At 41.6% G+C, this 20,387-nt stretch overlaps 1 protein-coding gene across 3 annotated transcripts; it reads left to right on the top strand.

Moving 5' to 3' along the window:
• The first annotated feature begins 1,430 nt into the window (after positions 1-1,430).
• Positions 1,431-14,644, top strand: LOC119478259 (PH and SEC7 domain-containing protein 3). Of its 3 annotated transcripts, XM_037752874.1 has the most exons (17): positions 1,431-1,608; positions 1,756-1,814; positions 3,645-4,330; positions 4,662-4,743; positions 4,946-5,273; positions 5,396-6,364; positions 7,816-7,896; positions 8,015-8,127; positions 8,227-8,285; positions 8,405-8,494; positions 8,580-8,623; positions 8,727-8,899; positions 11,522-11,592; positions 11,692-11,834; positions 11,931-12,075; positions 13,616-13,762; positions 13,847-14,644. In XM_037752874.1, exons 3-17 carry the CDS (start codon positions 3,830-3,832, stop codon positions 14,126-14,128), a joined length of 3,228 nt encoding a protein of 1,075 aa, XP_037608802.1. In that variant the 5' UTR covers positions 1,431-1,608; positions 1,756-1,814; positions 3,645-3,829; the 3' UTR covers positions 14,129-14,644. The 3 variants fall into 3 exon arrangements, with proteins under 3 accessions (XP_037608802.1, XP_037608800.1, XP_037608801.1); XM_037752872.1 differs by lacking the exon at positions 1,431-1,608 and having other exon boundaries at positions 1,644-1,814; XM_037752873.1 differs by lacking the exons at positions 1,431-1,608; positions 1,756-1,814 and adding an exon at positions 3,068-3,236.
• Positions 14,645-20,387: the final 5,743 nt, after the last annotated feature.

Below are 20,387 nucleotides of genomic sequence, written 5' to 3'. Positions count from 1 at the left end.
AGTGCCACTACTAGATCAGCTACCACTAGCTAGCAGCTAACTCACCACTACTGCAAGGATGCTTGTTAGCTACATCAAGAGTATAGCTGATAGACCATGCTAACCATGTAAAGTCAATTATATATAATATAATATTACTAACTTGGGTTAACTAGGCTTCTCTTAGCTAATGTGCTCGTTAGTATGCTATAACGTTAGCTTAAAGCTAACTAACTTAAAGGTCCCATATTGTAAAAAGTGAGATTTTCATGTCTTTTATATTATAAAGCAGGTTTAAGTGTTATATAAAAACTGTTAAACTATCAAAACGCTCAATATATGGAGAAATACACACAGGCCGTATTCAGAAATTGTGCTTTTGAAACAAGCCGTTAGGATTTCTGTCCATTTGTGATGTCACAAATATACAATGTTTAGACCATTACACGGTTTTAAACGTAAACATTCTAAATGTGTCCCAGTTTATTTCCTGTTGCAGTGTATGTGAATGACATCAGCTAACAGGAAGTAAACATGGACCCAAACTGTTGCCTAGCAACGCAATTCCGTTGAAATGCATTAAAACGGAGCGTTTCAGACAGAGGGTGAATACAGGTATATTCAGGCAGACGGTAAGAGGAAAATAAAGTTTTTTTTTTAACATTACAGCGTGTAAACATGTTCTATTAGAAACACAAATTACAAGTATGAACCTGAAAATGAGCACTATATGGGACCTTTAACTGCAACAAACAAGAGTTCTAATAATTTTAATGAAAATGCTAATTAGTTAGCTAAGAATGCTGATGATACTCATCATAAATGATACTACTAATAAAGCTTATAATGCTTTTGCAATTGCTAACGTTAATCATGTGAGCAATGATAGCTAATTATGCAAACACTCAGTAATGCTAATGCAAACAGTCAGTTAATGATAAAAATATTTGTATTATTACATTAAATTGCATTACATTATTATTTCATTACTATCATGTGGTTACATCAATTAAATAAAGGCAAATGTGTTACTCAGCTAAAGGCAATAAAATAACTATAATAAGAAAAAGTCTAAAAAAAGAAATATGCAGTCTATTTGAGTATTGTAATTATTGGTAAGCCTAAAAACAACAACTCATGTCTGTGTTCAACAGGCTTTTCTGCCCACAGCCACCAAGCCTGTAACATTACATCAATTAAGAGGCATAGCAAATGCCTCTTGATACCTTCTGGTTTTACAACCTCATTCCTAGGTGTCATTTGTAGGAATGAAGCTGAGCCACACCCCTCACCTGGCCTGTATGTGTGTGCTTGCATGCCCTCAGGGTAGTGGGCGTGGACCGAGGCCTCTCAGGTGTCTCTGAGCTCTTTACTCATCTGCCAATCACAATGGGCCTTTTTTTCGCTCTTCCTCTTTGTTGCCACTCAAATTCTCCCTTTTTTTTCCACAGCCATACCTGCTGGGAGAGGAAAAAAAGACAGAGTGAGATAGAAGTCTGATCTTGACCTATCCAAAATGGACAGGAAGCATGAAGACGTAGAAGGAAGACCTGGTCCAGACTAGGACTTGCGTGCATCGTTATGCGACACCACAGACTAAAAGGCTGCTCGGGCTTAAAGAGAGCGGATGTGAGGCTTGTTTGTTGTGCGCAGCAGGTTCAGACATAATCAACTGAGGTCTATTTGTATGCTGAGTGGATATGTCAGTGAAGGTGCAGCACTGTGACAGCGGCATAAACCCAGTATAACACAGCGGCGTGTCTTTCCCTCCCACAGGACTTAAAACCTCACAAGCTGGCTGATCTTATGATGTTGTTATAAAGAGCCTGGAGGGGGTAAGTCATGCTTCATTTGAAAAGATCATAACTGATGAGGTTTGTTAGCTCTTCGAGGTTTGAAAATGTTTGAATTCATGTCTGTGCCATGTTCACTGATGGTAATGAATGACACAGGAAGTGTTTATCCTCTTTAGACAAATTTTATTATACATAGGGGCTGTCCTCGACCAAAGAAATTTGACTAACATTTGACTAATCGATACACGCATTTATACATCATTTCACAACTTTCCCTTTACCCAGTGCAGCTTTGTTCCTCTTATTATTTCATCCTCTCTTGAATGCTATTTATATTTTTACTTCTCCTTTAATATCATGTTAACCATCCTCTCAAGCCGGGGGCTGTGCTGTATAAACTTCCCATGCACGCATTGTACGCAACTTCTCCTGGTATTCTCCACTTAGGGCATACTGCAGTTTTGTTTGAGTAACGATTGGCTGGAAGTATCCACATTTATTTTTGTTTTCTATTTGATGAACGTGAAAAAGGGTTTATCTGCAGACATCTCCGCAGTCATCGGAGCATTTCTTCAACAGTTTTTATCATCAACAGGGCTGCCAAAGATAACATCACACACAGAGGATTAACTGTGTTATCATGTGAAACACAAAATATTATGAAGGAGCAGCAAGCAATTGTAATCAGTACTGTGTAATATCATCATGGTCCAAATTATTTTGCTGTCAGATTCTCACTTGGGAACACAGTTTTATTTACTTAACAGATGATCCTCTTTGTTAATCTCCGTTAACTCCCTTGTACACATACTGCAGCACTTGTTGCACCCTGACAGGAACTGAGAAGTGAGCACCCACACAGGAAATGTGGTCAAGGTCTGTTCCGGATGTTGGTTGCATGACGTGAGTAGAATAATGAAGATAGACAGAGAAGTATAGAAATTAAAATGTATGACAGAGAGGCAGAGATAGATGATGAATCAGAGATTAAAGTAGGCAGAAGAGAATAAGATAACTGTGTTCATCACCAGTACAAACACAGAGGATGTGTTGTTGGTGATGTTCTGCAGCTGGCCTTGGCTTGTGTTGACAACACGTAGTCCAAATTTGGACCATCTCAAGGTTTTATCCTTTGCCCAGACTCACCGTGCGGCGTGGCGATAAAATCATAAACACAGGACGCAGGCAGTTAAACTGCTCACCCAGAAAAATGCTCGCCCCTCAACCCCACCCTCTGCCTCTTTCTTAATGCACACCTCTATCTCTCTCGCTCACTTGCTCGGCTGATTTTTCTGTGTCTGTGGTCAGGAAGTACAACCGTGCTTTTGTGACATTTCACTGAAAGTCTATTGCACTGCACACCTGCAGTGTCACACGAGAAGTTAAAAACAAGTGACAAATGAGCGGCTAAAAATCCAGACAAAAACCTTCTCCTGCTTGGATTATGTTGTCATACAAGTGGTGAGTGTTTGGAGTATGTTTGTGGTATCAGGGCTGTAAATATTTCAGTTTTGTTTTTGCTCAGAGTGTTGTGTAATTTAAAAAGTCCTCAGTAGTTTTAAATGCACTAATTCTCACAGATTAATAGGAAAAGAAATATAGAACCAAACGACAACCCATGAATCATCACTATTGTCTACAACCAACTATCGTAGAGTCTTATGAATGGCCTTTTTGTCTCTCAGCTAATCAGATGTTCCTCCTTGAGGTCACCCAACAAGTTGTTTTTTTTCAGTGTATCAGAACAATTTTGTATTTGTTGTTACACGATATTACGCCTCCCAAAATTCGAGGGAAGAATTTCTCATGCTGCTTCAGATGGGGATAAAATATCTTTGAACATTAATGTCTTTTTTTCTCTTGTTACAGATGTGTGAATGGCACCATTGGAAGTTGTAACATGCTTAAGGATTAGACATTTTTGGGATCTAACAAAATGATCATCCTTGACACGGCAGAAGAAGACATTTTGTAGCGAGACATTTACAGCGACAGCATCTTTCACCAAAAACCCACAAACGCCTTAACAACGGAAGTGACTGAGATACACGCTAATGGAGGAGGAAAACGTATGCTGCTCTCTGCCAGATGTTCCAGTCCTTCAGCAGCCTCAACAAGAGTCATGGGCCTCTATAGACCACCAGTACACCAATGGAGAGCCGGAGACCATTGTGTGGGGCGACACAGAGGTGCAGATAAACCCCGAACACGGGACGGATCAACTCTCCCCGAAGGCAGGACGAAAGACTCCTGAGGAGTTAGAGCCATGGGAGCAGGAAATATGGCCGATGACATGTACCAGTGCTCCGCTGTCCTTCGCCACAGTGCAGTGGGACATGCCCGACCCCTCTGCAGAGAAACCTTCAATGATGACTGACATCAGCTCGGCCAATGAGCTGAAATCCGGCGGCGTGACGAGCCTAGACACCACTTCCCCGTCACTTCACCAAGACATTAATGCAGAGCTTTTCAAACCGGAGGGCAGAGGGGAAGAAGATGAGTTTGATTCACAGCTTCTCAACTCAAATCTACAATGGATAGGAAGCGGCTCAGAGGTACGTACTGTATGTGAGGAGATGTTGTACAATTATTTCGAATTTTGTCTATTTTCTGTGTGCATATAGACCTTAAGATTTCCTGTGTCATTAACTCTTCCTTCACTGAGCACTGACTTGACTCTGGCCTCACCACCTCAGTCTTTATCTCATTACAGACACGTGTTTGGGTTACTGTAGTAGTTTGAGCAGAGGTGGGAGGAATAGAGTGGACGTAATGTTGGTCAGATGAGGCTCAGAGCGCAGCTTCTTACTCATGAGACTGCCGGCTATCATACGCTTTCTCACCCAACTCATTCTCATGATCGATGGCCTGTGTTGCAATTTCCAGCCATGTGATGCTGCAGATGTGCAAGAGCCGCCGACACAGGAAAGGGAAGATCCCACACATGAGCTGTTAGACAGTAATAACGGTACGTATCACACGGAGAGACAACTTTAATTCGTTGTTAAATAGCAAATGTTTTTTCCATTTGTTGCTCAGTTTGAGAGTTTGTGGTTTCTGGAGTTTGTGTAATTATAAATGCTTGTGGCCTGCTCATTTTTAATTAGAAAATAGTTCTGGTTTAACTGCAAAACTGTGATGTTCCCTTTTCTTCTTCAATGATCTTCCAGAAATCCCACTGAGTACAGACTCAGAAGAAGAGGAGGGTCACTCAGCAACGTCAGATACAGGTCAAACTGTAACTGACTTAATCAATATTTTTGAAGAGATTGAAGTCTCAGGAGATGAAGCGTACAGTTTTGTCAATTTAAAACTAGAAGAGGAACAGGAGGAGCCCGGCGTTCTGCTGACTGGACAGGAAGACTCCGAGGAAGCGCAAACCTCAGCGAACGGTGCTGGGAACGAGGAGGAAGGCGAGGGAGAAGAGGAGGAGCAGATAAACGTGTCCGGTGCTGAAGAAAGTGAAGAGGCAAAAGCTGTCAGTTGTCCGAGTGATGTGTGAGTATCATGGACTTAACTTAAGAAATGGGAACAGGAAGTATGTATTAATAGTTATGTTAATCATGTCACAGTATTATTATAACATTAACTACAATGCATATTTCATCCACACTTTGTAGGGAGCTTCCTGCAGAGCCACTACAAGCTGACGACACTGGACCAGCCGTAAACCCAGATAAGCTAATTGATCTGCAGCAGCTTTTGGGGACTGAAGAGGACACAGAGTTACTAGAACGGTTACATGAAGATCCCACAGGTGAGACTGCAGCGCCAGAAATGTGCAAAGACGTAGATCAGATCGTGGACCCCGAACAGTCAGAGGCTGCGGACGACAGCGTTGAACCGTCGGTACAGGCGGCAGATGATGCAGAGAGGATAGAAAACTCACCAGACATACTAGAGCTGATTCAAAAACTGAAGGAGACGAGTTGTTTAGAGCAAGGAGATTGTGACCAAACAACGTCACAGGACGCAGAGTCACCGCAGCCTGAACACGCCGAGTCCGAGCAGCTCGAGATACCCGAGGAGTCCGAGCAGATCCAAGCAGAGGTATCCCAAGACCAGTTAGGACAACATCTGGAACAGTCACCAGAGATGGAACTGACAGAAGAGTCAACCCAACCTGAACATGCAGACCTGCCAGAGGAGTCTACTCGGACAGTTTGTGTTGAAGCTGAAGACCCCGGAGTGGCGGAGCAGCAAGAACAGACGGAGCCACCGGAGCAGAATGAGCAGACGCTGCAAACGGCCGACTTGTCTCAGCCAACGCTCTCTGAGACAAATGAGTCAGGAGTAACAGAGCATCTGTCTCCTGAGACCGAGGTCACACAGCAGACAGCAGAGGCCGAGCTCAATCAGGTGGACAAACAGGCTGAGACGTCACATCAGGGTGAAGAAGTGGGAGGTGCCGGGGACGGATCCGTGCAAACAGTTGTCGCAAATGGAGAGCCACCCAAATCCCCCGAGACAGCAGTACCTCATATGAATGGAGACGAGGTGAACAGAGAGATGGCCCGCCGCCTCGCTGAGCGGCTGTTTAAGTTGGATGGGATCCAACGTGTGGACGTGGTGAAGCACTTAGACAAAGAGTAAGCACATATTGTTTCTTTCTTTCTTTATAACTGAAGCTAAACCCACAACTGGCTTTTCTGCTGCTCAGTCTGTTAAAGTAGATGTGTAATGTCTTATGTGGCTTTGGCAGAGCTTTTTAAAGTGGGAGAATATTTACTTTAAAGAGTAACTTAACACTAATGTTGAAAAGCAGTCTCTCGTTGCACATGTTATCTGGTTATATATAATATTGAGATTTAGCTAAAATATAGTCTTGTCCTGTGACAGGTCACAGATTAGACTATTATCAGGTCATTAAAGTGGTTATAAGCTGCATAGATGTGGGTCAGTAGGGTCATGCTACAACCAATAGTAGGTTTTATCATCAATTCACATGGTGGATTACAGAAAGGACTAAAAGAAGATAACAGCGACTTCTAGCGATCATAGTAACACAGGGCTTTGACCCAGGAGATGGGCTTGCATCCCGTGTGAAACAAACAACGTGTAGTTGTCTTTGTGTTCGCAAGCCTTAAGTTTCACTGTCACTTTTGAAATGTAGGTATTTATAAGCCAAAATACGATGCTTTTCCCTAAACCAGGTCTGTCAAAGTTAAGGCGATAATGACGTGTTAATGCAAATTCGTTTTAGTGCCATTCATTTCTTTAACGCATTAACGCTATCGATATTGCAGAGGTTGTAGCTGGCTCAGTTTTAAAGTAAGAGTGAGGATACTGGTGAAACTAGAAAAACCTAAGGAATCCATTGGTACCAAACATGTCATACTACCTTTCTAGGTTTCTGGACAATATTTGTCATTGTTTTGTGTTAATTGATTTCCAATAATAAATATATACATACATTTGCATAAAGCAGCATATTTGCCCACTCCCATGTTGGTAAGAGTATTAAATAATTGACAAATCATCCTTTAAGGTACATTTTGATCAGATACAAAATGTGTGATTAATTACAATTAACTATGGACAATCATGCGATTAATCATGATTAAATATAATAATTGATTGACAGACCTCGTTAGAACTTGTTGCTTTTAAGTTTTGCATTCACTGTTACAACGTAGTGACCCACATCTATGATGTTTATAGCTAGTGATAACACACATTTAATGGCCTGATAACAGCCGAATCGTTTGTATCGTTTTCTGGACCTTTTTGACAGTTTGATTTGAGTTAAATGAACATTGTGTTCCTCTATATGATCGGCTATCATATTCAAGGAGCCATCTTTTTTTTTCTTTTTTTCTCACCACACCACATCATCCTTCTTTGCTTCTTCCAGTTTAGATTAAATGTCGCCAATAATCATCCCCAAAAATGTTGTCAAGATAATGAGTTAAAGATACTTTAGTTGTTTTTTATTCTGACCCAGAAAAATGTCTCCAGATTAATATAAAATGGATTATATCATTTCTAAGAAACAAAGTGGTCATAACACTGACACAGAATGTGTTTTGTCTCTGTTTAGTAATGACTTCAGTCGTGCAGTCGGGGAAGAATACCTCAAACACTTTGACTTCACCGAACAAACTCTGGATCATGCCCTGAGGTGAGAATTATGGAGGTGGAGCTTGGATTTTCATGTACTGACATCTCTCACAAAACACGCTCCTATAACGTCTTTTAAATGTTTTTATTGCCTTGCGGTTTCTCTCTCTCTCTCTCAGATCTTTTCTGAAAGTGGTGATACTGATAGGAGAGACCCAGGAGAGGGAGCGTGTGCTGCAGCATTTCGCCTGCCGCTTCCACGAGTGCAACCCCGACTCCTTCACCTCCTCAGGTGAGCCTCCAGGTGTTTTCTGCTCAAAGATACAGCAGCAAGAACTCACATGTGACAGATCAATGTGTCATTCTCCCTCTTTTTTTTTTTCATCCTCAGAGTCTGTTTTGGCTCTCACGTGTGCTTTAATGCTTCTCAACACTGACTTGCACGGACAGGTAGGAAACATTACATCACTGTTTGCTTCTTCAGTTCTGTTCTGACATGACGCTCTGTTATCTAAATGATCTCTGTGAAGCATTTAAGTCAATCACACGTGTACTGTGTGTTTTGACAGAATGTAGGAAAATCCATGTCCTCGTCCAAATTTGTGTCCAACCTCGATGGGATGAATGAAGAAGGAAACTTCAGCAAGGATCTCTTGAAAGTAACTGATTTTATTTTCAAAATGCAAAGTCAATTCATTGTTGGTGAAAAGGATTTAACCCTTTTCCTCTCCATCTACATTGCAGAGTCTTTACAACTCCATAAAGAGTGAGCCGCTGCAGTGGGCTGTGTAAGGGCACTGATATAAATAAAAGATATGTCTTAAAACATCATCTGTTCTTCAGCTATATAAACTAACACGTACAGTAACAATCTGTCTTTGCATGTTAAAGTGACGATGAGGAGTTGAAGAGCTCCGTGTTGGTGGACGAAGATGCAGCAGAAGATGCGCCGCAGCGTTCAAAAGCCAACCCCTTCCAGGACGTTCCTCATGACAAAACGGCCTCTGTGGTCAAACAGGGATTTGTCCAGAGAAAGCTGCACGCCGACATTGACGGCAAACGCAGTGAGTGAGACACAAATGTCCGTCTGGTTTATTTTTCCTTTGAGGATTGTCAGGATTTAAAGGCACAATCCATGATTTAGTTAATTTGACATTAAAGGGACAGTTTGGGTGTTTTGAAGTGGGGTTGTATGAGGTACTTATCCATAGTAGGTGTATTACTTACAGTAGATGATCGGCACGCTCCCCAGCATCGAGAAACAGACGGGAGTACCGACACCGGAGTAAAGCAACACAGTGCTGTGGACGGGGACGGCAGAAAAACATATTTTAGCCACCTAAAAGAAAGGCTCACCTAAAAGAAATCAATATCCGTTTAAGTGTACGCTATATTTATCTTGCCATCAGACAGCCCTTTCCTTCTCCTTTCCGAAGGGGAACTGAACTGTCAAAAACATAAACATGAGCCTTTCTTTTAGGTGGCTAAAATAACTTTTTCTGCCATTCACATCCACAGCATTGTATTGCTTTGTTCCAATGCTCCTGTCTGTTTTTCCAAGCTGGGGGGCATGCCGACCGTCATCTACTGTATGTAATACACCTACAATGGGTAAGTACCTCATACAACTCCACTTCAAAACACCCAAACTATCCCTTTAAAAAAATCAATACTAACATGTCAGATGGGGTTTGTTGGTGTGGGGTGTTGAAGAACATAACACTACGGTGAACTGAGGATTTCTGATGTTTGGCTTTGCTACGGTGTCTGAAATATAAAGTGTCTGTGTTGCAACTGGGTCGTGAAAATAAGGGCAGCTGGTTACAGAAAACATCAAGAATGTATCATCCAAAAAAACAGTCATGATTTTACCCAAATGTTCATTTTAAAGGGAAACGCTAGCTTTACCGGGCAAAATTATTACATATATTAAAGATATTTCATAGACATTTTTGCCTTTTTAATTTAAATTCTTAATTTCTTTTTCATTTTGTTTTTGTTTTAATTTATATTTTATATTATTTTACTTACTGGTCGCTTTTATATTTGTTTTATTTAAATTTAATTTTTTTTTTTTTTATTAATCACCATTTATGTGAAGGGCACTTGCCACTCACCGGGCTGGTTTTGTTAATTATCTCTGAGGAGGGGCAGCTGTGGGAACCTAATTTTCCCTGATGACGATCAGGTGTGTGAAGCCTATATCTACCCCTGGTTTCAGTGTTCAGATGCTGACTCACTGTCTCATTAGAGCGTCATTCTGTTGATATAGCTATGTAGAGAAGAAGTGGAAGTTACCATGTGAAACTATCTGCTTGAATTTCTCACCGTTTTTGGTTTGCTCTTTGAGCTTAGTCTGCGAGAGAGGGGCGGGTCTGTGTGGCCTGGCTTCTCACATTGACCTGGCATTGCTGCTATTGTTTTTTTCTTTAGTCAACTTTAGTCAGCTGCTCGGCAGTGGTGTTTTAGTTTACTATCTGAGTCCACTAATCGAAATATCTTAGTAAGGGTAGGTCATTTTTATTTGGTGTTTCCCTTCTCCCCTTAAGTCACTTGCAGTTTTTGTGGTTACCCTTCTGGGGCTAACTTTAAAATTCCCCTGGTCCAGAATTGCGCCCCACTCCCCGTTACCCTGACAGAATGAGTCGGACACAGCGGACCTGTCCACCATCGACCACCAAGCTTCAGAGCTTAACACACAACTAGCACTGTCCTGTTAGGCTCCCATGAGCAGATGCTCCGTGCTCATCGCTGAACAACCGGCTTCTCATGACAACATGTTAAGAGAAATACTTGCCCGTTGACAGAAACCCTTAACTCCAAACACCAAACCATATAGTCCACCAAGCACCACCAGTTCCGCCCCACAGCCTTATTGCAGTCCATGAACCGAAAATGTTGACACCTACAACTTCCATGTCTGTCACGTGATGCTATCGGGCCCAAAAAGATTTTTTCCCATAGACCTACATGGGGAAAGAGATGCCTGTAAATCAGTGGATAATTTATTTTTAGGAAAATCAACTCACCAGTATGAACACTTGAATAGCCCTTATTTAAATCATTAGGTTGTGAATTAGTTGTAAAATGCACTAATAGCCGAATCCAGACTTATTTATATGAATGCATACGAATTTGTCAAAATTACAACCCAAACACACGTCAAACTGCATTGAAGTCTCTGGGATCTTCGGTTTCCTTTCCCCAAAAAGGGGGCGGGGCCTTGACTTTTTGCAAAGTACCCATATGTGCCGGTCTGATGTATCGGTACGTGCCGAGTAATGCAGAAAAGAGAGTTGTAGGGAGACGAGTAGACTCGTCAGAACATGGGGAGGTTCCGCCGAGTCTAAATAATCCCCTCCCACAAGTCAATAACCACGCCTTTCTGTCAGTTGAGATGTAACAAACACAACCTCCCTGCGTTTTGGATTCAGGTGCCGTGGGTAGTTTCATTGACTCGACCCTGGCCCCTAATCTTAGACTGCTCATATCTCCCCTCTCTTGTCCACTTGCCATCAAAGCAGTGGATGGGCGACGTTTGTGTATAGGGTGGTTAGAAAAGATTACTTTCTTGGCATTCAGGTGATGTTAAGTTCTCATTTGTAACATGTAGCCTTCATCATGGAGGGCTTTTATATCAATACTTACAAATCTTCATGCACCTGCTGAATGTTTCTGTGTGGCAGCTCCGTGGGGGAGGAGAAGCTGGAAGACTTTCTACGGCGTGCTGAGGGGAATGGTCCTTTACTTACAGAAGGTCAGGAACTCACTTATCCAATCAGATTCTCAATAGCACTCAAATGTTTCCATGCAGTATAATCAATTTAGTGTCTTTGTGTGTGTGTGTGTGTGTCAGGATGATAGGAGGGACCAGCCGACTGACGAGGACGTGGTGAGCGTGCATCACTCTCTGGCCGAGCAGGCGGCCGACTACACCAAGAAGCCACACGTCTTCCGTTTGCAGACGGCCGACTGGAGGGTTTTCCTCTTTCAGGCCTCGTAAGTCACAGCACTGTGTTTATATGTGTATGTGTGTGTGTGTGTTTGTTTCAAAGAGACGAACAGTCAATGTGTGACTGTTTGTCTTCCTCTCAGATCCAAAGTGGAGATGTATTCATGGATCAGCCGCATCAACCTGGTTTCGGCTCTTCACTCCTCGCCTCCGTTCCCCGCCGCCGTCGGCTCTCAGAGGAGATTCTGCCGACCGATCCTCCCCTGCTCGCAGTCTGCTCACACTCTGGTATGCACTCATACGTCTCTTTCTTATGATTACAAGTAATTTTAATATTTTTAAGTATTTTTAAATGTTTTGGCTCAGTATTATAGATGAAAATGTCACCTAGATAGAAGATTCTAGCAATCCCAGTTCTACTGTGACTTTTATCTATGTATGCCACGCCACCACTTTATATGAACTGCTCCAAAAATGCTTGTTGTTCATGGTACAAAACTCTTACTGAACCTCTGTTATGACTTGTGTTATGAATCTAGCTCCTGCTTTGCCCTAGTGATTCTCAAAATACTTGTTACACGATCCAACTTCAACTCCAAAAGTCTCAATTCACACGTTACATTACAAGCAATTACATAATATACATATACAGCCAATCATTTCCTAAAATCGCAATTGTTTCCATTTCCTTTTCTCTCCAATATCAGATATATGTATTTTTGAACAATCTCTTTTGTCCTATTAAAGTGAGACCGTGTCAATTTAGCGTGTGGCCACATGTAACAATTACTAATTACTAATCATAAATGCTAAAACTATTGTCTGTTATATAGCAACATAAGCTAACATTAGGCTCCATAAGCCTCTGGTCATAACAGACCAAATAAGGCTGTAGCAGGAAAACCAGAGTGTAGTGAATTGAGCAAAGGTGCATTTTAATTGCTCACGAAGAAAGAAAGAAAGAAAGAAAGAAAGAAAGAAAGAAAGAGTGAGTAACTTCTTCTTTCAAAGGTTACATAAGCCCTGTTTCCACCAAGACGTTCCTGGTAATTTTAGTCCCGGGACTACTTTCAAGGAACTTAAAGGTTCCTTCTGCCCATTTTTATCTGCATTACCATAGCGGTCTAAAGACCTGCGAAGAGTAGATTAGCTGACGTATGAAAAAGCAACATGACATTCACAGCGCCGTCACGTTGCGCTGTCTGACTCTTCTACCGCTTGTCAGCTAACTCGCACGATCTCTCTCTCTTTTTCTTAAGCAGACAGCAGAGCCTAACTTTACTTTTCAATGTTCTCAAACAAAGAGAAATGTTCTCCCCTTGTCCTAAAATGGTCTAAAATCGTTTTTTTTATGATTGAAGCAGTACATGAGTTGAAGCCGTTGGCGGCGGCGCTGTGTGTGTGTTTCACCAAACAGCGACAGTCATCCCTGCAATCTCCAACCCGAAAGTTCCTGTACTACCACACTACCATGGCCTTTTTGGGGCGTAAAAAGTTCTGCGGAAAATGTCCCTGGAACTTAATTTAGACCCTGGTCCCTGCGGTCGAATCGCATTGAGTTCCTCAAAAGGTTCCTAGTTTTGGGGGGAAAGTTCCTGCGGTCGAAAAGGGATTAAAGTCTCACTTTAAAATCAAACTGTCAGTCCTCACGTTTGGATGATCCCTTCCTCAAAATGCAGTTTTATTTCCACTTTGATAACAGCCAATACAGACATGAGTCATAAGATACACACCTGATTCCCGCGAATTGTTTGTTCCTCAGAAGAATTTGCTTAAAATAAATTTGCATGAAGTCTTTTATCTATCCCGCTCTCCTCTCCCTGTGCAGGAACGTCAGCTGCAGTCTTATGCAGGAATGCTGGAATCCTTCACGGCGGACTTGTCGTACCTGCACGAAAACTTGCCAGAGGGCAAAAAAGCCAAAGCCAAGGAGCTGGAGGAGCATCGTGTCAGAGCGGAGTACCTGCAGCACGAGGTAATGACAGCGCTGGGAGTGAGTGAGTGAGTGTATACGAGTGTTAAAAGCCCCACAAGTGACCATGTTGTTCAAACCCCGCAGATGTGTCGCTATGAGATCTACATCCAGGGGCTGGAGGCCTGGAAGAGCGTGAAGACGACGGGCAGGTTGAGCGTCGCAGACCTGAGCCTGTTTGATAAAGCAGTGTCTGCAGACTTTCTGGGGGATGAAGATTATGATGAAGGCGGGCTGAAAAAGTCCCACTCCAGCCCGTCTCTGGACCTGGAGATGGCTCCTCCGACGGTGATCAAAGTCAGACGCAACATCTCAGAGAGACGGACATATCGCAGGACCATCATTCCTCGGTGGCATAAAGAGGTCTGAGAGGCGTTTTATGAACTGAATGGGAAACACCAGAGTCACATCTGAGACCTCAGCAAGTTTTGTTTTAGAGTTTTTCTGCATTTTTTATCTTGTGCACTTTTACAAAATTAAACCTCAGGAACCCCAAACCCTCGATCTCTCTCAGGATAGAAAGCAGGACCTGATTAATTTGCTGAGTGCCTCAAAATGTCTGGACCTAATTTATTTAGTTTTGTTGTGTTAACTTTGGTACAAATTTGCTTTCATTTGTTATTTTTACTTTGGCAAAAATATGCCTTTAAAATGTAAACCACTAGAGGGTGCTGCAGTACAGCGCAACTCTGAGTGAACGGAGAGGGACAGGATGTGCTGTTTTATTTTTAAAGAAGCCTATTTGCACTTTTATCGTTTTTAATATTATGTATAATATGTTGTCACCGTTACATATTGTTTTCAAATGAAGGGTTCATTTTCAAAAAGGCATGTATTTTTTTTCTCTTTGGGGAAAAATAAAATGGTACTTCCATTCATCATTCAGTGGTCGAGACTATTTATGGATGTCAACACTTAACTTTAATTTAGATACAAGACAAATAGTAGAAATTTGCTCCACAATTACGGGTTTTGTGAGCTGTAATGTCAGATACCGGTACATTTTCAACAAAGGAAGACTAAGAACATTTTAAGATTTTTATAAACATCTTTTGTTTGTAACATCGTCAACCTTTCAGTAATCTGTTTTTGTTACATTTTTCACAAATTTTCAACATCAGCTTTATTATCCAAACAGTAAAAAGGTTGCTGTGTGTGTTTCATCCCTGGTTGAGAACCTTATTAACATTTGAGAAAATTTACTCTCAAAATATATTGTGTTTTTTGTGTGTGAAACTGAGCTCAAAGAGGAAGAAGGCTTTTAAAATATGAATCCCATTGGTCTAGAGTTTCCTAGAAAAGTAATAATGTAATAATAACAACAATAAACTTTAATTATATAGCACCTTTTGTACATAAAATGCAGCTCAAAGTCCCTTACAAGAAAGATAAGATAAATAAATAGAAACAATAACACAGGTGTTTAAGACAGGTCATCAGGGGCAAAATGTACCAATATATAAGACCAATAAAACAGTAACATAATAATACATAAAAACAATGATGTAAAAGTAAAAATGAATTAAGTGTGATAACAGTCACTTTTTCCAAATACTTCAGGTATAAATTTAAATGATTCTTGTTACATGTCTCCTCAATTACCAGAAAAGACAGAAGATGGAGCAGACCTGGGATTGTGTTCATGTGTGTGTGTGTGTGTGTGTGTGTGTGCGTGTATTACTTATGTTGTGACACAAAGATATATGACACAAACATTCACTTTGTGTCATATATCTTTGTACAGTGGAAATCTTTGTGTCATATATCTTTGTAAATATATACTTATATACTTATATAATATATTGTAAAATATATACTTCTCTTATATGATATAATATATATATATATATTCACTGTACAAAGATATATGACACAAAGATATTCACTGTACAAAGATATTCACTGTACAAAGATATATTCATATTTGTGTGATATATCTTTGTACAGTGAACATCTTAAGTGGGACATAAATATGTTTACACAGTCACATTTTGAGGACTCGCCTCGTCCCCTTGGTTTAAATCATTACATTTTATGGTGAAGACGTGGTTTAAGGTTAGTGTAAGGTTCTCCAGGAAATAAATGTAAGTCCATTAGGGCTGTCAAAGTTAATGCGATAATAACACGTGGAGTGAAGATAATGGCATCATATGAAACTGGAAAACCTGAGGAATCCATTGATATCATGTCATACTAGCTTGTCGCCAAGGAGGTTAAATAATTCTCCAAAGTTACGCTAGATTTTGTCGACGAAAAAGTGACTTGGCCATTTTCAAAGGGGTCCCTTGACCTCCAACCTCAAGATATGTGAATGAAAATGGGTTCTATGGGTACCCACGAGTCTCCCCTTTACGGACATGCTCACTTTATGATAATCACATGCAGTTTGGGGCAAGTCATAGTCAAGTCAGCACACTGACACACTGACAGCTGTTGTTGCCTGTTGGGCTGCAGTTTGCCATGTTATGATTTGAGCATATATTTTATGCTAAATGCTGTACCTGTAAGGGTTTCTTGTCAGTGTTTTGTGTTGTTTATTGATTTCCAATAATAAATATATACATACATTTGCATAAAGCAGCATATTTGCCCACTCCCATGTTTGTGGCAAGAGTATTAGATAAATGGTAGGTAAATCTCCCTTTAAGGTCAATTTTGAACAGTTAAAAAAAAATAATGCCTGATTAATTTGCAATTAATCGCAATTAACTATGAACAATCATGTGATTAATCGGGATTAAATATTTGAATTGATTGACAGCACTAAAGTCCATATAATGTCCTCTAAAGTGATGGAAACATGACTGTGTGTGTGTGTGTGTGTGTGTGTATGTGTGTGTGCGTGTGTGTGATCGCTCTCAGTGGCACGGGCCCCATTTTGTTCTCTTTCAGCCTGACATGTTGAGCAGCAGTCGACCTGGGGCGGTCAACAATAAGAGCAGGATGTCTGGAGTTAACCCCCCTCCCTCCCTCCCTTCCTCCCCACCTCCAAACACACACACACACACACACACACACACACACACACTGGAATGTGATGTGACAATAGGAAACGCAATGAAGAACACAGACAATACAGACAGGGAGTGTTTGGGTGTCCGAATTGGATCAAGGCACCGGACGTTTCATTAAAGCCGAAGCTCCTTGTTCAGATTTATTCCCCTCCTGACAGACATCAGGTGAAACTCTGACTGATCATCTGCGCTGCTTAGTTAACGTGATAAAGCTCATCTTCTGGTCCTATGAATGGCAGCCGTCTCCATTCATTCACAGGAATAATAACAGCTCATTAAGATAAAGTCAGATTCTGCAGATGAGGCTGACTGATGGGCCACATGAGTGACAGGAGCCCGGGGCCGTCACTCACAGCACCTTAAGGGGGGGGGGGGGCGACGCTGAAAGGCGACGCCACCTCGGCTAACCTACATGCTCTCGGGCCTGTGACGAAATGCTACAGCGAGAGGCAGCAGCCATTAGCGCCTCTTGTTCTTCGGAATCAAACTGAAATGTTTAATAATGCGTTGCATTCTGGGACACAATCTGTGCTGGAGGTGCTGGCGTCACACCGGCGCTCTCCACCAAAAGCTTCTCCTCACATGGCCTGCGGAGCATGACTTCAGCGGCGGTGGTGGCCTTGTTTTGGAGTGCCATCTCTCTCCTCCTCTCCAGCAACAATAATGACCGGTTGGAGCAGCAGGGGCTGCATTAGCCGCTGGGTTCAGAGGGCACCCTTCCCAAGGAATTGGCCTGTTTTTGTTCCATCTGCGCCACTCCATGCTCGAGCTTTGTGCGACTCAGTCAGGCCTGGGTGGGTAATTAAAAAGGCAAGAGCTCAAGTTGTGATCATTAGGAGCTTGTCCAAAAAAAAAAAGACACGTAAGGTCACCCTCCTCCCCTCAACACACAACGTCGCTTTGAACATTGCTCAACATCCACAATGGCTCTGAAATGCTCCGTAACTATAAGCACCTGCAAACACAGCCAGCAAACATAAACTCTACTGTAAACACTCATTCATTTTTTTCCCCCTGCCCTCAATGCTCCTCCTGACGCTCATTCTCCATCTGCTGCCGACGCCTCGCACGCTCTACTTGTTACTTTTTATCTCGTATCCACACTAACACTTGATTTCTCCCACTCTGGCTATTGAAAAAAAAGCATTTTTTGTCTCCCTCTTGGTGTCCTAACCCCCCCCAAACCTCCCTCCATCCTCCGCTCTTGACTGCTGCTGTTGTGATTTCTCCGTCCAGGGCCCTCGAAGCCTCTCTGCGGTCCTTTCAGGGGTTTTGTTTTTCCACTCAGACTCTTCTTCTTATTCTCTCCAAGCGTCCACTTCTACCTCACATCTGTACTTTTTTGTACAAACAATATACCCTTACCAAAAAGTAGTTTATCCAGATGTGCTATTAGTATACTTCTGTTAAATTTAAAATAAGAGAGTATACTTTCAGATTACTTTTTATGTACTTATCAGAGGTATACTTAACAAAAGTATACATAAGTATACTTGGCTCATACTGACAAGTACATAGTAAAGTCTAAGTATACTTGACTCATACTGACAAGTAGTAAAGTCTAAGTATACTTGGCTTATGCTGACAAGTACGTAGTAAAGTGTAAGTATACTTGGCTCATACTGACGAGTATACAGAAAAGTCGGAGTATACTTGGCTCATACTGACAAGTAAATAGTAAAGTCTAAGTATACTTGGCTCATACTGACAAGTAGTAAAGTCTAAGTATACTTGGCTTATGCTGACGAGTATACAGAAAAGTCTAAGTATACTTGGCTCATACTGACAAGTAGTAAAGTCTAAGTATACTTGGCTTATGCTGACGAGTATACAGAAAAGTCTAAGTATACTTGGCTTATGCTGACAAGTACATAGTAAAGTCTAAGTATACTTGGCTTATGCTGACGAGTATACAGAAAAGTCTAAGTATACTTGGCCATTACTGACAAGCATATAGTAAAGTCTACTTGGCTATCCTTGTAATCTCCATGGTGAAGTGATATTCTTTTATTGCTGTAACTTGATTTGAAAGAAATGGGAGGCACTGAAGAAAAACATCTTCCCCCCGCAGTCTGCACTCATTAGTATAGCTTCTCTCGTGGCCAGACATTTTCATTTTATTTGCCTATCAGACCCAAACATGAATCACTCTTTAGATTTCATCAGAGCCCTTTTACAAACGCTGGCTTTTTGTAGTAAAGGAGCCTCTCATTGAGAGACTTAAAGCAAGTGCCTTGCTTAAGGGCATTTAAATGCATGACCTCTTTTTGCCCTCTCCTCTTCCACACACACACACACACACACACACACACACACACACACACACACACACACACACACACACACTCCTGCCTCTGAAAACACTCCTCAGGCACAGACTCGGTGGCTTTTAAGATGCAGGACAAACATACCGCTCCATGGGTTAATGCGACGTATAGAGCACAGCAAGAATGCTTGTAAAGTCTATCTTATCTCATTTCATCTCTCAACTCAAACAGGAATAATCCAAATCTATGAATATTTGCATTTATTCTCCCTCTGATTAATAATCTTTCAAGGATAAAACAGCATTATCGTGATGTTGAATGAGCTGTGTGTTTGACTCAACCCCGGCCTCCTCAGGTCAACCCTCTCCCTCGGGGTAGTACCTGATACCTGGCAGATTTTATCCACCTCCATGTGTGTGTGTGTGTGTGTGTGTGTGTGTACTGTTTGAATGTGTGTGTGTGTGCTTTGAAAGGTGCGTTTTTCTTGATGTCTTCCAGTCAATAGCAGCTTCCTGCCTTCAGGGCCTGTGTGTTGTTTAATAGGCCGGTCGGACACACAGGGCACCTGTGTTTCCTCCCTCCGCCTGCTCCCACACAGGAACACCCTCTGTTTGACCACTTTGCTCTGTTTGACTGGCACATTTGTTCCAGGTGCATTATGGTTAAAGGTGGAGGAGATTGGATAGCTTCTTGAAATTTGAGGAAGGCGTTGTCATTTGAAGTCCGCTCAGGTGTTCGGAGGCCTTTTTTTAAGGCCAAAATGTCTCAACATTTGGTCGGTCAGTCCACCACATTGGTCCAGACTAACTGTTTGACGGATTACCATGAAGTTTTGTACAGACATTTGTGGTCCCCAGAGGATGAATCCTAATGAGTTACTTTATCATATGACTTAATTTAGCACCACCAACAGGTTAAATGTTACCCAGTAAAATAACTCAACATTTACTGGATGCATCGACACAAACTTTTCTTCAGTCATTCATGGTTCCCAGAGGATATATGTCTTGACAGCTATTGATTGTTTAGCTTGGAGGTTCATTTTTGTCCTCAGAAACAAAAAAACAAGGTTGAGTGTTAGCGATGCTTTCAACTAACCTGACCCGCCAGATGGTTTGTTACACAGAACCATCTGAGAAGCCATCATTGGAAACTGTTTGGAAAAGGGCAGGCATTTAAAAAAATACATGGCAGGTGATTGGATGAACCATATGTCAATCAAACTCTTGCTGAAGCCAGTCGGGAGAAGAGCAAAAACATATTTTTCATTGAGAAAAGCCTTCAGTGCTGTTCTTTGCTCTTCTATCAATACAGAAATACTCTCAGGATCTGATATAACTGATGCTA

Source organism: Sebastes umbrosus, chromosome 19 (genome assembly GCF_015220745.1).
Source record: "Sebastes umbrosus isolate fSebUmb1 chromosome 19, fSebUmb1.pri, whole genome shotgun sequence".
NCBI classification, from domain to species: Eukaryota; Metazoa; Chordata; class Actinopteri; order Perciformes; family Sebastidae; genus Sebastes; species Sebastes umbrosus.
The sequence above is the reverse complement of the archived record's forward strand: the minus strand, read 5'-3'. Positions and strand labels throughout refer to the sequence as shown.